The sequence below is a fragment of the Squalius cephalus genome, assembly GCF_949319135.1.
Source record: "Squalius cephalus genome assembly, chromosome: 19".
Classification (NCBI taxonomy): Eukaryota; Metazoa; Chordata; class Actinopteri; order Cypriniformes; family Leuciscidae; genus Squalius; species Squalius cephalus.
In genome coordinates, this window is record NC_137140.1 from 20117586 (window position 1) to 20144224 (window position 26639).

The window sequence follows — 26639 nt, forward strand, 5'->3', positions numbered from 1 at the left end:
ACAGCTCATTTGCAGCACTGTGCAACTAAGCAGTTGAAATATAGTAGTTAAGTATTAATTTTATGGTATGCATAAATACATAAAAACATGTTTTAGAGGCTTGTTTAATACAGTGGTTCTCAACCAGGGGCCCTCAGTAAATTACCAAGGGGGCCGCAGGATGACTTAAAGTACTTAAATTAAACAATTATTATTAATATTAAAATGGTTAATTAATTTAAAACACCACTCCCAAAAAATATGGGGTGTGGGGGTCTTTGAGTCAAAAAGTTGGAGAATCATTGGTTGAATCCATAATGGACGATTTTTTATTAGTAGAATCTTTAAACAATTCTACAAGTAAGATGAAATAATTCTATAATAATTTCATAATAAAATAAATACTAAATGTCTGCATTTATTTACTAGACAAATAGCTGTACAATAAGCAGAATAATGTACAGTCAGCAGGTTATTAATTATCGCAAAATAAACCCTCCAAGGTGACACAAGACCCCTGAGATTCATGCGCCCGTCTCAATCACCCTGCAGGACTGTATTTTGTAAAAATTACAGACTGGCTGCACACCATCTCTTATATATCAAATAGTGGGATTATCTTGCAGGAACATTCCTACTTTACTTGAGAAACAGTGTTCAGACATGCAGTGTTCAGGTTTAGTACACTGACAAGGGGAAAGACATTATGCTCTCTGACATTCCTCATTGTGCACGTCCACGCCTGCCTTTAACCATCAGCCACAGAAGTAATTCTAAAAACACAAACATCACCCGAGCAATTCACAAGTGATGCCGGTAACCCCATGCCCCATTAACCAGTCAGAAATACATAACATAGATAGACATGCCCTTAAATGGGTTAGTTCACCCAAAAAAGTCAGAAAGGTTTCATCAAAAACATCTTCATTTGTGTTCTGAAGATGAACGAAGGTCTTACGGGTTTGGAACAACATGAGGGTGAGTAATTAATGACAGGAATTTCATTTTTGGGTGAACTATCCCTTTAAGAGATCGGCCATTCTGAAGTAACCCTAAATTAGCCAAGCTGGTAACTCTACTACAGCATTAGCTATTCAAACATCAATTTTAAAGTCAGAATGAAATGGAAGTTATGTAGTCTTTTCTTCCCTTTTGTGATGTATATCAGAGTGTTACGGCTTCTCAAACAAGAAAAAATGTAGAGCAGAACTTAATTTTGTACATTGGGAATTGATTGGATTGTTGTTGTTTGCTATTGCTGTGATCTCATGTGAGCGACAGGTTGCCAAAAACACATCATCATATGTTGCTGCATGAGGGAAGGGAAGTTATTTTCATTAAATATTATGAATATTAAGATTTTTTTTAAAAAGAATGATGTGCCCATATAAATAATTTCATGACAAAATGACAATTTTGATTTGGTGAATCATGGTGACTTTAAAGAGCACAATACCTTAATTATGAGATCCACAATAACAGATTTCACCCTCATTTCCACTCACAGTTTGAGAACATCTTGAAAGCCTGATGAAAGAGAGGACCCTCATTTGTAATGAAAAACTGTATATATACAAGCACATAATCACTGTACAATACCCCAAAGCCAAATAGGAAAATTATGCTTTGAGGATATACTAACGTGTTGTCATAACAGTCAATGCAGATGCTTATGTAATAATCAGTTGTCCATTTCATCTGATATACTATTTCATGAGCATGCAGATAGAAGATCTGACATAAATTTGGCCATACAGATTTTATTAATATATAAGCCCCTTGATAGATTGTCTGTATCCATCAAGTGGAAGATCCGCATGTGTTGATGATTAGAAGGTGTGTCCCAGCACTAGCTCACCAACTATATATATATATATATATATGAGCACAAATAGTATAATTAAACAACTACAGCATTATATTTGACTTAAATAATAAACAAAACGCGAAATACATTTCTTTACAACACTTTCATTATTATCGCCTGTTGTTACACATTTATGTTCTGATGCGACATTGCAGGAAATGAGACGACTGCTGATAAGCTCATACATTTGAAAAAACATTAATTTAACATTTTAAACAAGCCCAAACAGGCCAGATATAGCAGCTAGCAGGCCAGATCCTCGTCGCGACAGCTGCGTGTATGTAGTAACAGACACTAGTGGATCAAGTGAAATGTACGCTGAGCAACAATAACGTTACATGAGAAGCGGGTGAATTGTCACATTCCACTGCTTGTTATTACTATTTTAAAACTTTCACCGTTTAAAGGGAGAGTCGCATGCGAACCCGTTTGATTTTAACAACTTACCGAATAGCAAAGTGAAACGCAACAACCGTTCGGCTTCACAAAGGTATTCATATACTCAAAAAATTGTACTGAGGCATCCGGCTACTCTCTGCAGCTCAACAACCGCATAGGACTGTGAAGCCAGTCACCGCAATCACAGCACTTCCTGTAGATAAAAGTCCACTCAAAATAATAACGTCACGATCTTCAGATCAGGACATACATTTTTTTTTTTTAATTAATTGTCTCCCAAGTATCGGGAAATTTATCAAATAAAAATATCATAAATTGTTAAACAAAACAACTTTACATTATATAAATAATAAACAAACAATAATAAATGATGAGAATAAACAAACAAACAGTTAATAAAATAGTTTAATGAACAAAAATATAAAACCAAAAATAAATACCATAATCATTCGTTAATATATAGTCGGGCAATTATAACATTCCTGTGTTTGCATTTGCAGTACTATAAAAAGGGCTAGGCTACTTTGTGTTAAAATAAAAGTTCCCATGACCAATCTTTTTTTCTTCTTCTACAGTTTCCTCAGTAGGGACATTTTATCATAAAATAAACAAAATATACAATAAAAATAAAATAATAGTTATACTGGATGCCAAATATATGCCGTACATGTAGCAACTGCACATCGAAATAACTAACTTTGAGATGTTTTATTGAGGCACTTTCACAATTTAAACATGAGTCATGAACAAATTCACATTCTGAACTGTAAACATTTTAAAGGTCTAAACATTCAGACAGCAAATGTGTATCCACATTCTGTTTTACTGCCTTACTGTTTACTTCTATGAAAATAACATTTCTTAAAGCGATTCACATTTATGCATGTTTCGCATCTATATAAAACAGTGAACAAGCCAAGTACAAAATCTTTTGTTCTCACCACTAACCAAACTGACGACAGTTCAACAAACAAACAAAGCAAATCTCTTAAAATAAGGCCCCTTCAGTCGTCAAAGAACAGTGACATCAGAATACGAATTTATGTATATAAAACCATCATTAACTAACCAAATAGTTTCATTGGCTACAATAACATGTAGGCACTACCTAAAAGCTATCAAAAATAACAGACAATTCAGTTAGAGATGAGGTTACTTCATACATTACTAAACACAGCCTTCTTGGGGTTGTAAGAAAAAATATGACACAAGAATTGGTTCAGTGTATTTAATTCCTCTCGACACTCTTAGAAATAAATGTTCTTCATTGGCATCGATGGTTCCATGAAGAACCTGTAACATTCATGGAAACTTTTCTTTCCACAAAAGGTTCTTTATACTGGAAAAAGGTACTTTAGATGTTCTTCAAACCAAAAACAAACAAAAAAAGGTTATTTTACACTGACAGGTTCTTCCGGGAATCAAATATGGTCCTTTAATGGCATTGCTGCATAAACCCTCTTTTGGAACCTTTATTTTTAAGAGTGTACTAACTCGTCAATGACTCTTCTATCTAGCTCCATCTTGTTTGGTGACAGTTTCCCATGGGCAAATGATTTCTTTCACGCCTCGTCTTGCTGCATCAGGACTGTCATCCTCCTCATCTTCTGAATCAATGGGGTAGATGCGGCATTCAGGTGGGATGTCGACTTTGATTTGAAAAAAGCTGTGAAAGTAGACCAAACACTGTTAGCAATTTCTGTAAATTACACAGTATTTAACTGTAAAATGAACTGTATTTTACTGTAGGACAGTTATACAGTATGTTACTGTATTTCAAAGCTGCATTGTGGGAATTATCCTGTTGGCGCCATTAAAGGCACACTATACAAGATTTGTACCTTAATATAACAGCTTCGAAATCATTTAGATGGTAAACAAACTCGTTGTAGGGCGAATCATCCCGACAGCAAAGCTGGGGGGAGGGGGACGCCACTGGCAAAACCAGCAATGCAGGTTTGAGAGGTGGCGCCCTGCCATAATCTCGCTAGAATCACGACTTGTTTACGGCGCGACGTCACATACATCAACAACATATGAAGCAGCCTCTATGGAAGACACTAGCACGCATTTCAGACGTGAATCATGGCAGAGTCGACGAAGAAAACGGAGAAAGCGCGGTCGGAAGAGTGCAGAGATGGCTCTGCGTGAGTGGTATTTACGACAGTAACGTTAAACATAAGTACTCCGCAGAGACTCTAGGGGTCGCTGTTTGACAAAAACGGAAACTGCATAGTGTGCCTTTAAAATACATTCTTTTTAATTTACTGTAAATCGAAAAACAGTATTGTAAAATCAATTGGACGAAATAAAATCAAAAAGTGAATACTAACTTTGCAATTCTTCTAGGCTGGGGTTGTGCTAGCGGCTCCACTCCAAGCGGTTGTACTCTGCCTCCCCCTGAAGCTACAGCACATTTCGGGGATAGGCTGGCAAAGACAGACGGTGCGTTGCATCCTCTGCGGAGGAGTCTGCTCAGTGATAGAGCCATGCGAGACTTAGGGGCAGGTGGCTGGTTCTCTTCCTCTGATACAGACGCCTCTGCAATAGATGGGAAATGGGAGGAGGAAGGCCCTCCGTTGTCATCAAACCTCCTCTCTGAGGCTGGAGTACTGTCGATGGCCACGCTGATGGGAGATGGGCAGGCAGCACTGTTGGGCAGTGTCATGAGCCCAGGGGAGGCAGTAGATTGAGCTTCACAAATGCCTGTATACACGGCCAGATGAGGCACGGGTGCTGTGAACCGGCAGAGCTGTAGGGCACAGTTCATGCAATGCATTTATTAGTATTAACGAACATTTGTGTCAAACAACCTGGACTCTATCAAATATAGACAATGCACTATAGTCCATTCCTGACAGATTCTGCTCTTGGCCTCTTCCCTATACATCCAAGAAATAAATGAAACAGATATGTAGTGGATTTAAAAAGTCTACACACCCCTGTTAAAACGGCTGTTTTTTTGTGATTTAAAAATAAATAGAATCAGATTACAACACTCATTCTGTTTGGATAATATGACATACATTGACAAAAATATTGGGACACCTGACCATTAAACCAACAGGAACTGTAATGACACTGTAAATACACCGTGAATTCTAAATATATAGTCATTAATATAGACTTGGTCCCCCTTTGCATCTATAACAGCTTCCACTGGAAGGCTTTCCACAAGATTTTGGAGTGTTTCTGTAGGGATTTTTGCCTATTCATTACTATTCAGGCTCTGATGTTGTACAAGAAGGCCTGGCTCGCAACCTCCATTCCAGTTCACCCCAAAGGTTCAACCAAGGCTCAACCAACCTTGTTTTTATGGTCCTTGCTTTGTGCTCTAGGTCCCAGTCAAGGGCTTTACGCAAACTGCTCCCACAAAGTTGGAAGCATAGCATTGTCCAAATTGTTTTGGTATGCTGAAGCATTAAGATTTCCCTTCACTGGAAGTATTAGCCTATAGCCTAACCCCTGAAAAACAGCCCCCATACCATTATCCCTCCTCCACCAAACTTTATAGTTGGCACAATGGAGCCAGGCAGGTAATGTTCTACTGGCATTTGCCAAATCCAGACTCGGCCACCAGACTTTCCACTACTCAAGAGTCCAGTGACAGCGTGTTTTACACCACTCCATCCGACTACATTGTACTTGGAGATGTGAGGCTTGCATGCAACAAGAAACCCATTCCAAAAAAGCTCCCACAGCAGTTTTTGTGCTGATATTAATGCAAGTGCTGGAAGTCTTCAGCTATAGAGTCAGCAGAGAATTGGCAACTTTTATGCGATTAGCACTTGGCGACCCCACATTTTGTGACTTTATGTGGTCTTCCGCTGTTGTTCCTAAACCCTTCCACTTTCCAATAATACCACTTACAGTTGACTGTGGACTATCTGGCAAGGATGAAATTTCATGAACTGACTTATTGTGAAGGTGGCATCATCACAATGTGTCCCAATAATTTTGCCCATATATACAGTATACAAATGAGCAGTTGGTAAAATGCAATAGGAGCAGTTGGTGAAATTTATCCTGGATCATTTTAATCCATTTAAAAAATAGAATCTACTGCAAATAAAAGAATTGCATTAGTATGAGAGCAACACAAGCATGACAGCTATAATCACAATACAAAATACGTCATAGTTTTTCCTGGAAATATTTTCAAGTCACTGTTTTTAATCTAATCCCTGTTTGTGAAACTAGGCCTTTGTATTATTTTTTTATGTGACACAGTAATTTATTTTTCAATTTCAATTTTTATTTTTAAATATCTATGCTTTGCAAATCTTACTGAATTTCTCCCAGCTTACCTAATTTTTCTTTTTAGTATTTTTTAGTGACATATTCAACAGAATGTTTTATTATTTTCATTTACTCACCTTCATGTTGTACTAAACCCATTTGACTTTATTTCTTCTGTCATACACAACAGGACAGGTTTAGCAGAATATTTATGAAAGTGAATGGGGGCCAGAGGTTGTCAAGCTTCAAAAGAAGACTAGTCCTGCACTGATACTGTTGCCTTGAAAATCTTACTTGGCACGCAAGGTCACCTTTCACTTTCATTGAATGGAAATAAGCAGCTTGTTCATCCTGTTGTTCTTATTTCTTATCCATATCTTCTCATGTGCTCTCGAAATACAGCAAGTCATGCCGGTTTCAAAACACATGAATGTGAGTAAATTATAGATAGACAGAATAGATTGCATGTTCATTTCCTATCAGGCCAGTTATTTTGACAAATGGTAACTATGCACACACTGATGAGATGCATATATAATGTACATTTCACTCAAAAACAATCATGAATGACAAAGACACATGATGTGACCACAGATGGCAGAAATGGTTTTACTATATATTTCAATAAAGTAATGATTTACAAGGAAACTGCTACAAACATGGAACAAACATGAGACAAACTTAAGTAATGAGCAGGGCAACATCTGATAATTTCTGCACATGTATATATAAACATGTATAAAGTTTGACAAAACATAAATATGACATAAAGGTTTCAAATTATTGTGAATGAGTAAACAAGTCTGGGAAAGAGTAACACACAATGGCCTAATAAAACAGCAAAATGGATTGCACAAATTGATGACATTTTAAAACATATCAAGCAAGCTTTCAAAAACTAGAAATATCTGTGTGATATTGCAGACAGAGCATTAGCATAGCAACAAAAACTCTATTGCTCCCTATATAAACATATTGGCTTGCAAAATAGTTTATTGCTTTGACCAGAATGGTGGTTATCCTTTTTGTTTATCATAAATATTTGTTAAAATCTATTGTATTTTTGCTCGGTCTCCTTTCACTTTTTCTGTTTCTTTTCCAGTTTGCTCATGACCTGTGTGATGTCCACCGGTCCACTTGCTGCAAGTTTGGCTTTCTGTTCTTCCTCCTGCTGTCTCAGCATGATGGGACTCAGGCTGGGACGCCTTCTCTTGGAATTCTGCTCCAACTGTGTCTCACTACAAGACATTAGAAAGGAATAAAGATCATTCTTAATGTCACTTACGTATTATAAAGCAGTTTACCGTATATATATATATATAAATATATATATATATATATATATATACACATATAAAGAGGAACTAACAGAAAGGCACATCTAACCTGAATCTGTGTGCTTCGGGAGCAATGGCCTTCTTCTGAGTTTCCTTGAACACCGGGGACTTGAGATATCGCCCATATGAGTCCTTAAACGCCAGATCAAAGCTAACATTAATTTCATTCATAAAGGCCACAAGCGTTTGAGGTGCAAAGTTTTACAAGAGATCAGATACCTTTTTCATGAGCATATAAATGTGAGTCTGGGCAGCATCCAGTACATAACGGTGAGGATGTGCCAAACCTTTCACTGTTATGTCCATTGTTTTGCCATCAATGTTGATCCAACGTGGAGCTCCACGTGCCAAAAAGGTCCTGATCAAATAAGAGTAAAAATGACTGGATTAAATGCTAATGTAATTAGTTTAATTAATGTTTAAAACATGTAGAGAAAATGGAAAACATAACATATATTAAAATATACATATTTTAATATTTTACATAAAACTATATATGTATATATAGTATATAAATTGTTATGAAATTTATATTTTATTCAGCAACAATGCATTAAATGGATCAAAAGACAATGACAATAAAGACTTTTATTAAGACTACAAAAAAGTATTACCATATACCGTATTTTCTTTTTAAGCACAACTGTATTTAACATTGAAATAATGATAAATATGCACTAAATCAGCATATTATATTGATTTCTGAAGGATCATGTGACACTGAAGACTGGAGTAATGATGCTGAAAAACCTCCGGAATATATGGCATTTTAAAATATGTTAAAATAAAAAAAACTGTTATTTTAAATTATGATACAATTAGATTTTTTTTTACTGTATTTTTGATAAAATAAATGCAGCCTAGATAAGAGATTCCTCACGAAAACACAAAAGAATCGACCTCAAACATTTGAACAGTGCACTATTGTCACAGTTATTCTTTAGTTTCAAATTCAAGAACTTTAGTATGCTTATCATTGGTTTCCAGTTTCCTTTGAGTTAAGTTGAAGGTTAGTGATTAATTAGCACACCTGCTTGTAGTTTGGTTCATTATCATTGTGCATTTAAGTCCTCATTTCCTTCAGTTCTGGGTCTGGTGTATTGTTTATGTTTAAGGGTACATTTGCACGACAAATATGTGCTAAAAACGGAAAGGTTTTTCTTTGTACAGATGACAACGTTATTAAAACGATCCTCGTTCACATGGATCCACGAAAACGACTAATAACGCTGTATTGTACAAGCCAGACAAGCTGTTGGGGATGTCACTTTGTAAAAAAAGACTATGCGCCTGCGCACATACGCATTCTTTTACTACAGTGCACTCTATCATTTTTTTGTCCGATTTTCTCTCTAAGGATGTTAATCTTTATTATTACTTTGCTTTCGGGTCAATTTCATCTTCACAAAGCCAGAAACATTCACTGTAATCCCAATTTTAGAATGTTTTCCTCTGATATAAAGTCGCTTTTTACTTCCTTTAAGAAAATGTCAAAACCTTTTAACACAAAGTCTATTGTAAGGAACCTTTAATTTTTCATGATGACAAAATGTTATATTGTGTTGATTTGTGTAATCCGTATAACCACTTGTGATGATGTCCGTATGCCCTTATTTTTTACTGTTAATATCTGTATCCTTTCCTAAAAAAAACCTATAGACTAAACACGTAATAGCTTACGCATGTGAATGACATCACCGTTTAACAGATTCGCGTTTCTGTAGTTTACACAGTAGTTTTCATGCCACCAAAACACCGTTGTCATGTAAATGATCAGCCAAAATGCATAAAATGCCTTCCGTTTTTAAATGAAAACAGTGTCGTGTAAATGACCTCTAAGTGCACACAGTTATGTCTTTTACTCAATGGAGTGTTTTGCTTTTCTTTAAGCTTATTAAAGTTATATTGCATTTGGATTGAATTCGCCTTTCTTCATCATCTTTGTGGACAAAACCGTGAGTAATATAATATAATATAATATAATATAATATAATATAATATAATATCTGTATATTATTTTGCCAAAAGGCCAAAATGTGATGCTTACTTGTAAATTTGCTGAGCTTTTTCTTTCATTGTCTCCGCAGCACCCCATTTCAGATCCTCACATCCCTCCCAGAAGGCAAGATTCTCACCTATTCACCAATCAGATTATAGTCACAACCTCCCCTAATAAATGACAGTTTTGAATTTGAATATCAACCATTTAATTCCATTCTTAAAAAGGGCAGAACTCACACAACAAGTCACCTAAAAAAAAAAAAAGCCAACATTGTTAAATTTACATGATAAATAATACATACCACTGAACTCCTTTTTAAGGAAGAGGCGAAAATCATCCCTTCCTCGAGGGTCAGAAAGCAATTCTGCAAAGCTGAAAGTCCAGCGCTCCACTCTCATTTTAGTAGGGATCTCAACACTGTACACACAGAGTACATTATCATCAAGGTTTTAAATGAGGGAAAAATGTGCTATTATTTCACATAAAAATGTTTGTTTCTGACATTGAAACACTTTAAGATATTGGAGCTCACTTTGGCATGTTGAGGTTCCAGTATGTAACATCATCCGTTACCCAGGGGTTACTTGGGAGGCAGGAGTGGAGAAATGGGTCATGCTCTTTGTATGTTGTCGAGTACTTAACAAGTCTGCAAAAGATTACAATAAAATTGAAAATAAAATGATTAAAATATATTAAAGTCTATTAAAAGCTTTTAATGTTGTTTATATGTCTATGTGGTGTTTTTAATATGCTTTAAGACAAACCATGTGCAAATCAACACCATTGCTGAGTATTTTCTCCTTAAAACGGCAGTGAACCAAAGACAGTCTCAAAAACGTGTTTTAAAAACGCTGGTGTTTCTGACGTCACAAACTACCTGGTAACCAATCACCTCAACGAGTGGATCTCTGAGCTGGTGTGAGTGAGTGGAGGCGGGGCTAATTTGCATATTCATAGAACCGAATAGACAAGGGTGTAGAGTTCCATTCAAGTTATTTAAAGGCATTAAGATTTTTTTTTCCAAGGAAAAAAACATTTAAATGTGTAATTTTGGTGATCAAAGATGAGTTTTAAGAGATACAATTATTGACTACAAGGGGACTTTAAAGATATTTAATACAAATATATTTATATAATTATATATTAAAATATTTTAGATATTTAAATGATAAAAAATGTGTTTTTTAGTGCAGGATACTTGATCTAATGCAAGTCATAACAGGAATTGTTATATCACAGTAACATACGCTCCAATCGACACAGATGACTTCACCCTTGGTCTCATGATACACTGCTGCGTGAAAATAATCTGCAAGAAAACAATGAATCGTTGGTCAAAAACTAACAAATTTTATATTTGATCATTGTCTTTTGCAACTAAATATTTGAGCTAGTTCTTTGGTACTTACAATTCTTCTGTAGAAGTCAGGTGTTTTTTTCTGAAAAACAATTTTAGAAGCAGTTTAAGTTCTAAGAAAGGGAATGGTGACTCATGCTAGAGGATAGTTTTAAAAGTATAATATTGACATTTGAACATGTTTGGGTTATGAGTGAAGAGAGAGTGAATATGGTTGCTTTGTGGACTTGCAATGTCATTTTAAAAGCAGATATTCATATTTCAATTACACAGCGCCCAATTTATGATCCATTGAGAATGTGCTTTCATTTTGAAGTCGTCTGATTACATGTGCTTCTACATGTAAGTTTAGGAATCAAATCTGTAGAAAAGAATGTGAGAAAGAGTGTAAGACAAGCCTATTTTATTGAACACAATGAGACATTTGGAGTGCTAAGCAGTGAGATTATGATCACTTAAATCCTATTGGATATAAGATGACATTCTAGAAATATCCTTGATAAGCCTTGATAATCTCAGCAGTAATATCTGTTAATGTTGGTTATATAGTCCAAGATTCTTCATCAGACACACAATATTTTGAAAGCCTACTTGTCATAATTTTGCCATTTCTTTAAAAAAAAAGACCTATTTTGGTTCCTTAGAAGTTATAATTAATTGTCACACATACCTTTACCTCCTCCAAATTGGGGTCGACCATCCTGTCGAGTCCATGGTCCATGGCACTAACCGTTCCAGGCTGTGAAAATAACACACTTATATTTAACTATAATGTCTTTCAAATGTTCTGAAGCTTTATTTAACAGGAGCCTGACAGCAGAATTAGGAAAATAGCAAGATAATTCAAATTCCTTAAAATTCCAGTCCAGAGGTAACTCACCGGTGGCCGATGTACAACCCAGTAGGCCCGTTCCTGACAGTCAAAAACCACCCGGTCCGGCTTCTTCCTCTCCTTACCCGCCCTATACAAATAGGCAATAATAGAAATAGGCACAAATAGTTTAACTATATAAATTAAATATATATTGAAAAACAAATCAAGTAAGTCTTGAAAACATCAAGAAAGGAATGAAAAGAAAAAATCTTTTCTCACAGTTTTATGCAAATAACAAAAATCAGGCATGCGGTTGCTCATTTAGAATACTCCAAATTTATGAACAAACTGATGTACATATGCACCTATTGTGAATCTTGCGGAAATGTTTTGTGAGATGTTCTTGGGAGAAAGAGAGTATGTGCTGTCCGTACATAATAAAACATAATTTTCTGGCAAAAAACATATACAAATAACCAATAATTTGTCGTCTTTATCCTATTGTTACCTATATTTATTTGCTCGGTCAGTGTCGTTGTGGGTTTTGGTTATGAAGGCTGTAAAGACCTTTGAAATGACTGAAATCATTTGGTGAAGTGATTTGGAACTGTAATGCGGTCAAGACCTGCCTGGAACTACTTTCGCTGTGTTTCCATGAAAATAATTGCACACCTTAGAACGTTCGTCAACCAATCAGATTCAAGCATTCAACAGCTCCGTAGTATAAGTTCAAATAACTCACGTACATGAGACCCATTCTCGGACTGATCCATGATAAATCATAAATATTCTTCAATAGTTTAAGTAAAGCACGTGTGACCCACCTGTACTGCTCTTTGGCCTGCATTACAATAAAATCCCACTTGTGATTCATCCATTTGTAAAGATTGTTGTACTCTTCCTGGGTTGAGAAACAGACACATTTTATGTCATATGTATTTATTGTGTGTTTTACTTCCTAAGTATAGTAATTTGTCTTAGTATAGTATAGTTAGTATATAGTAATTAGTTTATTATAGTAAATGAAAAATATTTTTATGCATTACAACATAATAGGTCTTATTTTAGCAAAAGATTTCAAAGAAATTAATGAAGAATACGACGTGGTATTACCTGTTCATACAGCTCCAACATCCCTTTCTTGCGTATATTTCTCTTTGCCAAATAGATTGCTGGAAATGCACATAAAAACATCTGACCTTGTCAATAAAAGCCAATTGAAACATGCGATGTGACTCAACAAGAAAACAATTTATCAAATTCTTTGTCTCAGACAGCTGTTTGAAAGCATAATGAATAACCTCACTATGTATTATTGCTATGACAACCTATCAGCATGCATGGAAAATGAAAGATGATTACACACCATAGTCTGTGTCTTCCACAGGCCATTGCTGTGCAGGCCAAAAATATGGTGTCTGGAAGAAGAAATGTATGGAAAAAATGTAAAAGATTAGTACAAAGAAGCATTTACATTGAGTCAAGTCATAAGGCACTGCAAAAAGTGCTATCAAAATGTGTGGAAAGGCTTCATTCAATTTTTTTAATGTTTTCTCTTATGCTCACAAAGGCTGCATTAATTTGATCAAAATACAGTAAACACTGTGAAATATTAATACAATTACAACGGCTTATTATTGTAATATATATTCAAATTTTAGTCATGTGATGGCAAAGCTGATGAATTATTTGATGAATAGAATGTTCAAAAGAACAGCATTTATTAGAAATAGATTTTCTTTTGTTACATTATAAATGTCTTTACTGTCACTTTTGGTCAATTTAATGTTTCAAGTTACCTGAAAGCGATACAGGGATGCGTCTGGTTTAATGATAAGTCTCTTATGATCTTGTAGTGGATAGATGTACCCAAACGCCACCATCATGGTCCCCATAGCTTGGGCCTCTAAACATTAAGTGTGAGAAAGTTACTTCATTGATCTAGACAGTACCACATCTCACCCCATCATATTTTATAGCACTAGAATATATTTCTTCAAGCAGATCTGTAATATAAAGACCTTGACTGGGAGATATTCTTATCATTATTATACACAAAAAAACAATGTACTTGACTTACCAGAAGCATCTATTTTTAAGTGATTAGAAATCCATGCAACAATATCTTCCCCTGAAAGAACAATAAAAGATTATGAGTGGGTGAGAAAATTGGCCTTCAGATTGAATCTGCCCACCAGGATTTATCAGTACACACACACCACGAGAGACTAGAGAGAGAGAAGCAGGGTTACTATAACCAACTAAAACTAAAACCATAACAAAATTAAGGTAACACATTAGTTTAGGGTCCAATTCTCACTACTAACTACTTGCTTATTGGTATGAACACTTCTAGGATATTGTCTGTTTATTAGTATTTATAAAGCGCATATTAATGCCTTATTCTGCATGACCATATTCTACATCCCTACACTAACTACACTACTAACTATTTATAAGCAGTAATTAGGAGTTTGTTTAGGCAAAATACAGAGTTAATAGTTTAAAACATTATTAAAATAACACTGGAGAGAAGTCTCATGACGGTCAATCAATACTAACATAAGCATATACGTATGAAACATAATATAGAGTATAAGTGAAAGAAATGCTAAATTGGAAGCAAAAATAGAGGCTGAGATTAAGTATATAATTTATATACAATTTATAAGTATAATTTCAAGTAAGAGATTCATCAAAAGCATTACAGGCAAAACAATAGTGAGTATTAGACACAAAACTAAGGTGCACTCTCAAAATAGGCTTGGTCCACCAGTGTGCGTCCCGCTGAGGTCCTCGTAACAGGAGACTAATGAGAAGATCTCTGCAGGGGTGAATCTGAGTGGCTTCATTAGTGCCTGCTAGCCTGAGGAGAATACCATACCATTTCAATGAATTTTTAAATAAAAACCTTGGGTGTCTTTCCAATAAATCAATTATATATATATAAATGCTGTGAAGAATCACAGGCTCCAATTAAGTTTAAAGGGTTAGTTTACTCAAAAATGAAATTACACACCCTCAAGTCGTTCCAAACCCGTAAGACTTTCGTTCATCTTTAGAATGAAGATATTTTTAATGAAATCTGAGAGCTTTCTGTCCCTTCATTAACAGCTACGCAACTACCATTTTCAAGCCCCAGAAAGGTAGTAAAGACATCAATCCATGTGACTCCAGTGGTTTAACCTCAATTGTATAAAAAAACGCAAAAAATATAATTTACCACTTTATTTACAAAATATTAATTTTCAATTACACGTTCACGACAGCACTACGGCGCATACGTGTTGTATTGATGTTGTTGCGTGAACACGCGTAATTAATGTGGTAATTATGTTTTGTTTTTTGCTTCATTAAATTGAGATTAAACCGCTTAACATGACTTTAATGACATCTTTCCAACCTTTCTGGGGCTTGAAAGTGTTAGTTGCATATGTGTCCCTTCAAAGCTCTCAGATTTCATTAAAAAGATCTTCATTTGAGTTCCGAATCTAAACGAATGTCAGGGTGAGTAATTAATGACATAATTAATGACATTATTGGGTGAACTAACCCTTTAAGCAATGTCGTTTATGTTACTGTATGTAGTTGGCTGGCAGCATTTAAGACCAAGAGTGGAGATTACAAGAGCTCTCCTTCCTGAAACCATGCAGTCTAGAGGAGAGAGTCATTGCAGCCAGCTGCTCAAAGGTTGTCATGGCAATAGATTCTTCAGTCTCAGACCCACATAAACAGACTCTAAATGCATGGACCGCACAGATGACTAGCACTCCCGAGGAGTAATGCTGCAACTGCAGAAATCAATACAAATACGTAGGTGAGCTCACTATCCTTCACTATAGATGCTGCGTCTCACATCTCACATTTTTCTCTAAAGATTCCTTCTTGAGTAATAGTACCAACTGATGTAAACGGCAGCCATTTTTGATGATCTCACCTGTTATGGCATGTGGGATGGTTGTGATAACAAGCCTCTGGGTCTGAGATTTCACTCCAGTTTTGGGGTCCTGCATCTCCAACACCACAGTCTCCACCTAACATGGAAAAAATGGGACGTGCAACATGAGAATGCAAAATCTATGCTGACAAATGTCCTTCTAGGCCTTTTTATCTCGTGGCAGCCTGTGTGCACGTCTCACTAAATTATTCCACCGTGAAGTCTTCCCTGCTGGTTTATGGTCTGAAGGGGCTGCGGCTGACCCCTTTGAAATATACTCAGTGATTGATTTGTGACTCAGCTGTTTGAAGTTTTTCATGCTTTGTCAGGGTCTCTGGCTTTTGAAGACTGTTTGTGAACTCATGGACCCTGGTCTGGATCACAGAAAGCTCTTGGCCGAGTTATTGGGTCATTATCAGTGCATTGGTCAAGAGCAAAGTAGTGCACCAATGATATATGGTCTAGTGGATCATACTGTCGGGTTTGAAGTACCGTAGCGATAGAAGAGGGACTGCATTATACCAGAGGCTCATGACAAAGCTATACTAATACTATTAGCACACAGTGACCTTTTCTGAGAGTAAGCTGCTAATAGTCAATTAACACCTATCAATGTAAAAAGTGTTTTATTATTAGGTCTTAACATCTTTAGAATCCATTTGAATTGTAAAAATGTGTTTAATTTATAAATTGATTTTATGAGTTAATCATTTTTTGTTCATCATTAATTAATTTCAAAGTGGTCATAGAGTTAGATTTTTTAAATCCAGTTTGATTTCAGTTATTAACACAGCAATTTAAGCTTAATGTTGATTTGTATATTAATATGTATAATTTCATTCACAATTAACTCATTTTAATTAGAAGTGTTTGATTGAATCGTTGTGGGTCAGAAGTGATAATAAAATCTATTTTTTAACTGGAAAACATTTAAAAATAGGCTATATATCTAGGAAGCTCACAAAAAAAGAAAACAATGTACATGGAGTGTCAAATCATCAATAAAAAAAAATCCTGACTTGAAAACAATGTACAATAAATGCAACAATAATTAAATCAATCAAAACAAACATGACAAACGCAATTTACTTTGCCATTTTAATCAATCTAAGCAATTAAAAAGTTCCTCTGTGACCAAAACATGGACAGTGTTTGAATACTTTTCAAAATAATAGGGATTCAAGGCAACAATATTTTTATATTAGCATATAGAAAAAAGATGCTTTAAAATTCGTAATGGATGGAATAGATCACCATTGAAATTGAAATGGGCAGCTTTAATTAATCCTACACGATAATATGAATTCAAGCAGCCTAATTATATTGGTGCGCTCAATTACACTTTACAGGACCAAGACCAGCAAACATATCATTAGACCTTAAGGCTTGAAAGACTATTTGTTAGATTATATAAATCAAATTTAAAATGAATCTCATTGGCGAGAATGTAAATAACACAGATGGTGATGAGCCATGGATGGAGCTCCAACCCACCTTCTTCAGGCATGCCATGCGCGGTCTATAACGCTGCCCATGGTCCCGCACATTCCTTATGGTCATCTTCGCTTCTTCACGCCAGTCTCTCGACGCTCGTAGACCAGGGAATGAAATGAGAAATACTCGGGAGGTAATCGTACTATCGTTTTGGCTATGTCTAATCTATAATCATCACTGGTGCACACAAAGACGATGACTGTGTGCGCCAATCAGGTAACAGCTCTGCTCGTGTAGGTAAACCTGTACGCAGAAAGCAGTGTTAACATTAACACGTCATCTCCGGTAGATGGCGCTGGTGTCGTTGTTTTCACACGAAAGCACCTGAGGATGATGATGCGCATACAAATTGTACACGATCAAAATGGAAAGAAAACAAAAGCCTCTGAGCTGGATTTAAGATTGTAGTCCATAAATCATGTTATTGTGTGTATCTTCTATATATAAAAAAGTTTTACTGAGAAGAAAAAGTCAATCACATTTGTGAAGGCAACGTCCCAGACAGCAACATAGTGTCGGCCCAGATCCGGCCCACATCTGGTATGTGTGGGATCCATGTGTACCAGATGTGGGCCGGATCTGGGCCGACACTATATGCTGTCTGGGGTGTTTTACATTAAAGGGACAGTTCACCCAAAAATGTAAATTCTGTCATCATTTACTCACCCTTAAGTTGTTCCAAACCTGTATGAGTTTCTTTCTTCTGCTGTAAACAAGAGAAGATATTTTGAAGAATGTTGGTAACCAGACAGTTGACGGCACCCACTGACTTCCATAGTATTTTTTTTTTTTCCTACTATGGATGTCCATGGGTGCCGTCAACTGTCTGGTTACCAACATTCTTCAAAATATCTTCTTTTGTGTTCAACAGATGAAAGAAACTCATACAGGTTTAGAACAACTTGACAGCAAGTAAATTATGACAGAATTTTCATTTTGGGTTGAACTATATTCCTTTAATTGTTTGACCAACTGGGACGTTCATTAGCCTATTATACCTTTTGAAATTTGTAATTAAAAAGCAATATTGCTTGTGTTGTTGTAATTCGAGGAGGTATTGCTATAAATGTATGTAGCAGACTTTCATAAATATGCTCTTGGCTTGATACCAAGTTCAGACACTAAAACTTTATTACACCAATTCTAAATTCATTATTTACACGATGGCAATTCCAGATGAAAAGGATCCTAACAGGATGGAAATAAAAACCTAAAGTTATACACTGCTCTGTGAGGGATTGGGAGTTGGTTTACATTAGATATAAACATCTTTTGAAATATTGATCACTGGAATTTTACCAAACAGGAGTAAGACCAACCAATCACAAAATATATTTTTTTTATCAAAACCATTGCTATAATACTGAAAGATGTAATTAAAGAACCAAAGAACTGCCAGTTAAATTGACGTTGCAAAATATTTACAGGATGAAGTTATATGCATATGTAAAAATAATAAAATTGTTAGAATAGATTTGATTGCAGAAAATGAAAAAATAAAGACAAAACCTGTAATACTATATATTTGGTAGTTTTCATGTCAGAAGTGATGTTAGGGACATGGCAAAATGGCAAGATCCACTCAAACCAAAGTAATGAAATTGATATGTTCACTATCAACTGTGTTTAAAGAACACTAAACTATTTTCTATATTTTATCCAATATATTACGACATGTCGTGGAATAAAAACAGGAATGGCCTATTATATAAATACTCAGTAAATCTAAATGAAAAAAAAAAATAGCTGACAATGTATTTTTAAAAAAATAATAATTTCCAAAACATTAAACCACACCCGGGTATCCGCCCATTCTTTTTTGCGGAACACGTGAACGCGCCGCGCGCGCGCCAGTGCGAGTGATGTATCCATGAAGTCGTTACTACAAAGATGGCGGATTTCCTGCCCTCCCGGACTGCTATAGTTTGTATTCCCAATTGTCTTCTCTCCAGCGGCGAAATTGATCAAATTAGGAAGTCTAAGGAGATCGACAAAAGCCTGTCTCGAGAGAAGACTTATGTGAAGAAACTGGTGAAGATCTTGCTGTTAGGAGCAGGCGAAAGTGGCAAGTCAACTTTCCTCAAACAAATGCGCATAATTCATGGGCAGGACTTCGATCAGCGGGCCAAAGAAGAGTTCCGGGCTACAATCTACAGCAATGTTATCAAAGGTACCACGACAATAACTTGAAATCGAGAGAGACACGTTCATTATTGAAAATGAACGGTCAAAGTAATTTCAGCGGCAGGTGAAACTGTTTGTCGATTGCTTTCACTTAACTTACGCAAACTTTCGATTGCTCACCCAGCCCATAGACGACGCGAAGGCCAGTGCTTTTAAATGTTGCTATTGTTCAACCCGTTTTACATTGTCAGATAACAAATTTGACTAAGGAAAATGAAACGACTGTTTTAAAAAAAAACATTTGTGTATGTAGACTATGTTCAAGTTTCACATAAAACCTTTCTGAAAACTTGGCGCCTCATAGAGAAAGTGCAGAGTACAGCGCCTACTTTTGGTCTGGGTTAACTTAGTCATCTGTATGTGTGATTGTTTTATGACACATTCTGATAAGTGTACCTCAATATACCACTGATTCCTGAGACATACATGGAAAAACAGGTGACAGAACCCGGAATTATATTTTCAGTCATGTTTAGGCCCTGCTTTCATTTTCAAACAAAATGCTTGTTTTTTCATTGCCTCAATATGATTCAACATCATTAAATACAAACATTTAATATTTATTATATATAGGTTATATCCACCTACATGAATTAATGGATATACAGATTATTTAATACGTACAGTCAAAACATATAGGCTACCATTTATTAAATGTAGAGCTACTTAAAAATGTGAGAAATGACCTAAAAGCCCTAACAATTTATTTACAGTTTGAGTGATTAGGTTGACATGCATATGAGAACAGTTGTTTTTAATAAGTATGTTTGTTTTATATATTTCTTTTTTTAATTATAAAACACATTAGAACTCAAATGCCCTTGTTGACCTCATAAAAAAAGGGAAATATGATATCAACGAAAAAAAAGCTTTTCAGGATGGAGACAGACTATGATTTTTCATAAATTTGATTGTGTTGACAAAAGGAGAAATTATGGTCTGAGGATACATAACTGTTTCATTTTCTTTTTAAAGTCATTATGTCAGCAGCCTCAAGTTTATTTTTATAGTATCCTGATTACTTCAAAATGTCAATATCTCTAATGGGTGTCCTGTTTAGGTGTCCGGGTGCTGGTGGATGCCCGTGAGAAGCTGCACATCCCTTGGGGAGACCCTGAGAATCAGGTTCACGGGGAGACAATTATGGCCTTCGACACTCGCTCGTCCTTGATGGCCAAAGGGATGGTGGAGACCAAAGTCTTTCTGAACTACCTGCCCACCATCCGTGCCCTGTGGCAAGACAGTGGTATTCAGAATGCCTATGACAGACGACGAGAGTTTCAGCTGGTAAATGAAATGATCACTCATAATTCTATATTTATTATTAAACCTTCAAAATGATTGTGCATCTTTTTTTCATTTGTTCTTAGTCACTAAGAAAGAAGTAAAGTTTTGGATCTAGAATCCATCCGCTCGATCTTTTTCATAGGATTTGTGTAATTGTGGGGGTTGTGATCTTGAAGGAATGTTGATCTGTTGTTAAATAGCTTGGTATTATGAATCAAGGCAGATAAGCACAGTGTACTTGCATAATTACTCCTATCAAGCTTGTGTGCCACCAGCAGTACACTCCATACACAAAGCATTAATCATGGTGTAATGACTACTTCCTTCATACATGCATATTTTTCATACATTTGAAATGTAAATTAGGGGCCATTCTTGAATTTATTGGACTGATGATGCAAAAAGGAACTTAAGTTTGTGTTTGCTGATATTGACAGTGATTGAAACCTGAGAGTAATTCACCGGTATGAGTTAAACACAAATAAGGTGACTTGTTAGTCATGACAGTGAGGGCGTACTGTCTGCGGCTGCGCATGAGTTCAGTTTGCATGTCAGTTATGAAGATAGCATCATTCATGTTCAGGGGCTAGAACCCTTGTGACTTAGATTAGGATTTAGCTCATTTTCCAACTAAAAATCTCCATTGTTGTACAGGTTGTGATTAGCATGTTTATCCGTATTTATACAGTGATAAACATTAATTTGTTTGTACATTTAAGCCAGTGACTAAGTAACTTTCTCTACCTAAGGCTGATTTGCATACTTCACAAAGCAAACCAGTAGAGGCCACAATGCTGTGCTCCTGAAAACTCTCTTACCAGTTTTTGCTTACGAGGGCCAGAGTAATCTAGCAAACATAATAGGTGTCTGTCTTGGACCAGCAAATGTGGTGGAAAATGTATGACTCTGTGTGTGTACTATATATATACACACACACATTTTTTATTTATTTTTTTAATGGGGCTTTTTGATATGATTATATAGAGAGTCAGGAAAGGAAAGGGTAAAATAAATGGGGCTTATTGGGGCACAACACAAAGTCAAAGCTTCACCTTCTGCGCCACAGTTCACATAACAAAGACCTAATTATGATTGTCTTTTTTTTTTTCTCTTTAGGGTGAATCTGTGAAATATTTCCTGGACAATGTGGATAAACTTGGACAATCGGTAAAAAGAAATAGTGTTTCTTAAATGTTAATGTCATTATGTCATCCAGAGCACAGGGTAGTTGGTATTATACCAGTATGTACATGATACAAATTTAATGACACTTAAAATGAATAGGGAAATAAAGCAGATTTTTTTTATTCATTAGCAAGGTTATCGATAGATTTTTGGACCCACAGACATCAGGTTGGCTGATATATTGTTTTTTTACTGGTATTGTTTCATTGCATTGTAACATTGGTACAGGTATAGGGGTGGGCGACATGACCAAAGTCTTAAATCACAATATAAGTTATTTTATTTCTCTCTCTCTCTCTCTCTCTCTCTCTCTCTCTCTCTCTCTCTCTCTCTCTCTCTCTCTCTCTCTCTCTCTCTCTCTCTCTCTCTCTCTCTCTCTCTCTCTCTCTCTCTCTCTCAAAAATTATGCATTTCAATGACATTTAGAATTTTGATATTACAGCAATAACTAAAAGTTCTCAAGCTTACTGTTGACACGTGAACGGTCAGTAATAAAATAATAAGAACAAATAATCTAATTACAAACAGTAGGGCAAATAAATATAATAGGACAAAGATACAAACGAAAAGCTGCAAGCAGCGATACTGGGCCAAGCATTGAAGTGAAATGTGCAAAATGCGAAGCCCAAAAAGCACAAAGAAGAGAAATTGATTTTACATAAATAATTGATGTGAGAATAATTGATGTGAGAATAAGAAGTAACAAAATGAACAACAGAAAAAAGGGGCAGGAAAAAGAAGAACTGAGCAGATCCAGTATGACATCCTCTGTATATATCTACGCATCTGGTTTTCCCCCAAATGTTTAAGTTCATGTAAAGGCCTTTTCACACTGAGTGTGATGCATTAAAGCAAAGCGAATCGCAGACGAATGGTGCTTTTACCAAAAATGCGAAAAAATCGCCTTTGGCTAATTCACGTCTGCACAATAGGTGGCGCTGACTGAGAATGCATTATGCATCTTTTAGGTTTTTCCATTTGATTTAACCTTGTCCACTGCAAATTAAGATAAACAAAGTGGGGTGCTACACTAGAAACACAAATTATCTATAATGCTTACGAGACCGTACAAGAATTCTTTTGACCAAATACATCAAAAAATCGCAGCTGGGTAACAGGCGCATTAGAGCTACAATTAGCATCAAGCTACACATCACTATTTATGAGATTATTACTGTTTTTGCTCAAAACATACTTTAGGTCGATGGATGAAAGCCGAACGTTTGGATTTCCAACCCGACATACTGTAATTCCCACAAGGACCCGCCGTTAACGATCTGTCCCTCACGAACCGCGTGACTTCACCACTTCCTGTGGAGTTTTTTTCTTTCTTTCTGTGACTAAACGACTAATAAAATCTTGGTCGACTAAGCCTCTTCTAGTCAAATAACGTTTAGCCGACTATTAGGGGGCAGGCCAAAAAATATCCAGAGCCGCATGAAACAAAAAAAGGGATTTCTTAGATATATTCCACTAACCTCTAACCAACAACAGCATATCTTGGTTCTGTGATACATAGTAAAACCAATGTAACTCATATATATCGAGCAGAAACAAAGCAACCTCGGCTTACGTTTTCAGGCCTTCCCGCTCTCTAACGTCTCTCCAGCACTGAAAAGCTTTTCCAATATTAACATGGGTCCTACATCTTGCCTGATAGTAACCCTTTCCCCCCCAGTTATATTCCTTTAGCCTTTTCTTCTATGGTTATCTCTAATTTCTGCAGTCTTTTTGCTTAATTCCTGCTTCCTCACTCTCTCCTCACCCATCATGAGCGTAAACACTAGCAAATATTCACAAAAATTGTATGAGTGTTGATTTAAATTTTCAACAGCATTTCTCAGAAATCACTTACTGTACCTTTAAACTGGCAAGGCTTAAAACGCATGCAGATCAACTTTCGTGACAACGCAGCACTGCCACAACCATGATCCGTGGATCTATACTTTTGTTAGTGTTTATGTATGGAATTTCTACCTGTACATTGACTACCGTTATATCACTCAACCCTAATATAGGAACTACATGATTAGGAACTGTTTTAGGATTTGGATTAGTATTATGCCTGTCTGATGTTTGTTTCCATTTAATCCGCAGGACTACTTGCCCAGCCAAAAGGATATACTGCTGGCACGAAAACCCACCAAGGGTATTCATGAGTACAACTTTGAGATCAAGAATGTACCTTTCAAGATGGTGGATGTGGGAGGGCAGCGGTCGGAGCGCAAGCGATGGTTCGAGTGCTTTGACTCGGTGACCTCCATCCTCTTCCTAGTCTCATCCAGCGAGTACGATCAGGTGCTCATGGAAGACCGTCAGACCAACAGGCTCACGGAGTCGCTCAATATCTTCGAGACTATCGTCAACAACCGCGTCTTCGCCAACGTCTCCATCATTCTCTTCCTCAATAAGACAGACTTGCTTGAAGATAAAGTTCAGAACGTGAACATCAAGGACTACTTCCCCGAGTTCACAGGGGAGCCCCACGATCTGCAGGACGTGCAGAAGTTCCTGGTCGAGTGCTTCCGTAACAAGCGTCGAGAACAGCAGCAGAAGCCCCTTTACCATCACTTCACCACCGCCATCAACACAGAGAACATTCGCCTCGTCTTCCGTGATGTCAAAGACACCATCTTGCACGACAACCTTAAACAGCTCATGTTACAATGAAAGGCACCGATTGGCCTTTAAGAACATTCCATTTTAATTAGGGTTTTACTTTATTTAATACAAAGTACAAGTGGTTCAATACATATTGTGGTTGAAGAAAAATGGATAGGATAATTTTGCAAACATATTTTTTTTTTGCATAATATTACATCATATATATATATATGCAAAGAATTTGATATAAAAGCAACCTTTTTTTTTTGCTGCTTGTAGCCATATCAAATATGCCAAGGAATGGTCCTCAGTTATTCACCAAAATGCTGTAATTGTGATCGTTTACTGTATGTTTATGAGCGCATATTTTCGTATAATGAAACCGTCAACACTCCTCTAGCCCTTCGGCTTAACACCTAGTTTTGGATAAAGCTTTTTTTTTTTTTTTTCAAAAAGAAATCGTAAGAACTCAGGGCTTTCAATGTTTAAATCAAAGAGCTCTTCTGCACCAGTGAACAGGTGTGTTTTTTTGTTGTGTGTGTGTGTGTGTGTTTTTTTTTCTTCAAATGGGCTTTAGCCTGGTCATATTGTCTATTTTTTTGATAGAAGAACATGGCCTTTGTCTTCCCACACTCAAAATGCCTTTTTGTTGCACTCAGATCATGACAATAATGTAGTACAATTAAGGTACTTTTGTATAAAGTACTTATTTGTCATTTATATGTAAAGGGAACATGTTTTTGCCGTTCAACCCTGTACAGAGGATCTGTACTTACAATTTATTTTGCTCTGACAGTTTTTTTTCTCTTGAGCTTTATATTTTACACACTAACGTAATACCATACTTTTACTGTATTTTTCTAAAAGCCCTGAAAATCGATATACAGTAGTCAACATTTGAAGTGGATCAAAAAAAGTTCATCAAAGTTGTCCTAAGACAAGAACAGGTATTGTTCAAAATTCACGTATAACTTTGATGAAAGCTTTTGATCCACTTCAAATGTTGACTACTGTAGATTTCTTTCCTCTATTTCTATTTTTATGAATTCACTTTAAAAACAGAAAGTTGCCTTGTGTTTTTGGTCCTGTGTAGGTTAAAGTGGACAGCTTTAGCTCAGGGTTTTATTAAATGACTGTTAAAGCAGTCCAGGTGCCTTTCTGTGTAGTGGTTTCTACAGACATTTGTTTTTTTGTTTTACAGGCAGAGCAAAGGCCTTACCTTAAATGTCTGTAGATCAACCAAAGCTGGTTTGCTAAGACAAATTGAAACGTGTTGATGGAGAGACTAAGTCTTAATGTAATCTTAAAGAAAACAAGCACTGTAATCTGACTGTTGGTAGTAAATTGATATTAACTGATTGCCTGATTTAAGGTCTTTATGTATAAAATCTGTAAAGAATTTGCTTTTGAATCTTTGTCGTGGCCATAATCACTTGCTTTTGTATAGTGTTTTCTTATTGTTTTTGTTGATCACATTTGTGTAATTCTGTTTATTAAATCTGATTATTTTATCAGAGTGGTTGTTTTCTTTTTTTCTGGTGACTTGTCATTTCAGTGAAAAAAGAGGTTATATATCGGCCCAGCATCCCACTAATAAAACATCCTATGATTTCTGAATAAAATTCCAGTTCCTGTGTTGATTTTGTTTTAGAAATCATGCATTTTCATTCTATCATTTAACAACTGCTACTTTTCTAAAGATGTCTTTCAATTTTGAACACATTTATGTGCTTTTATTTTGTTATTGAATTATGTTTGAAATATCACTAATTATAAATGGGATTAATTCCTCACACAGGTCCAATAGTATTATAATATTTGGTAATGTATAAAATAGAATATGCTTTTAATCGTTAAATACATTTTAACAAATTGTTATATATTGTAACGTTTCCCAAAAATATCAGAAAAAAATAATAAAGCTGGTTTAAAAAAAACGGTTATTACAGTGATT

At 35.9% G+C, this 26639-nt stretch overlaps 3 protein-coding genes across 4 annotated transcripts in view; 1 reads left to right on the plus strand and 2 right to left on the minus strand.

The window, feature by feature from the left end:
• Positions 1-2446, minus strand: part of mrtfab (myocardin related transcription factor Ab) — a 40208-nt gene extending 37762 nt beyond the window's left edge. For both annotated transcript variants that reach the window (XM_079851268.1, XM_079851266.1), the window contains exons 1-2: positions 2294-2446; positions 1436-1506 (exon numbers count right to left, since the gene is read on the minus strand). The gene's annotated coding sequence lies outside the window, so the exon portion shown is untranslated. The remainder of the gene's footprint in view (positions 1-1435; positions 1507-2293) is intronic.
• Positions 2447-2904: 458 nt separating this feature from the next.
• Positions 2905-17686, minus strand: rgs9b (regulator of G protein signaling 9b). The gene is made up of 19 exons (XM_079851594.1): positions 17426-17686; positions 15932-16028; positions 14075-14125; positions 13794-13900; positions 13361-13412; positions 13108-13166; positions 12819-12895; positions 12061-12142; positions 11857-11919; positions 11233-11262; positions 11071-11132; positions 10356-10469; positions 10125-10240; positions 9869-9956; positions 8041-8179; positions 7871-7953; positions 7599-7722; positions 4579-4997; positions 2905-3911 (listed from the first exon to the last, which is right to left on the minus strand). The coding sequence occupies exons 1-19, from the start codon at positions 17489-17491 to the stop codon at positions 3755-3757; spliced, it is 1986 nt and encodes a 661-aa protein (XP_079707720.1). The 5' UTR covers positions 17492-17686; the 3' UTR covers positions 2905-3754.
• Positions 17687-19261: 1575 nt separating this feature from the next.
• Positions 19262-26300, plus strand: gna13a (guanine nucleotide binding protein (G protein), alpha 13a). The gene is made up of 4 exons (XM_079850453.1): positions 19262-19595; positions 20670-20896; positions 22013-22063; positions 24179-26300. Exons 1-4 carry the CDS (start codon positions 19316-19318, stop codon positions 24749-24751), a joined length of 1131 nt encoding a protein of 376 aa, XP_079706579.1. The 5' UTR covers positions 19262-19315; the 3' UTR covers positions 24752-26300.
• Positions 26301-26639: the final 339 nt, after the last annotated feature.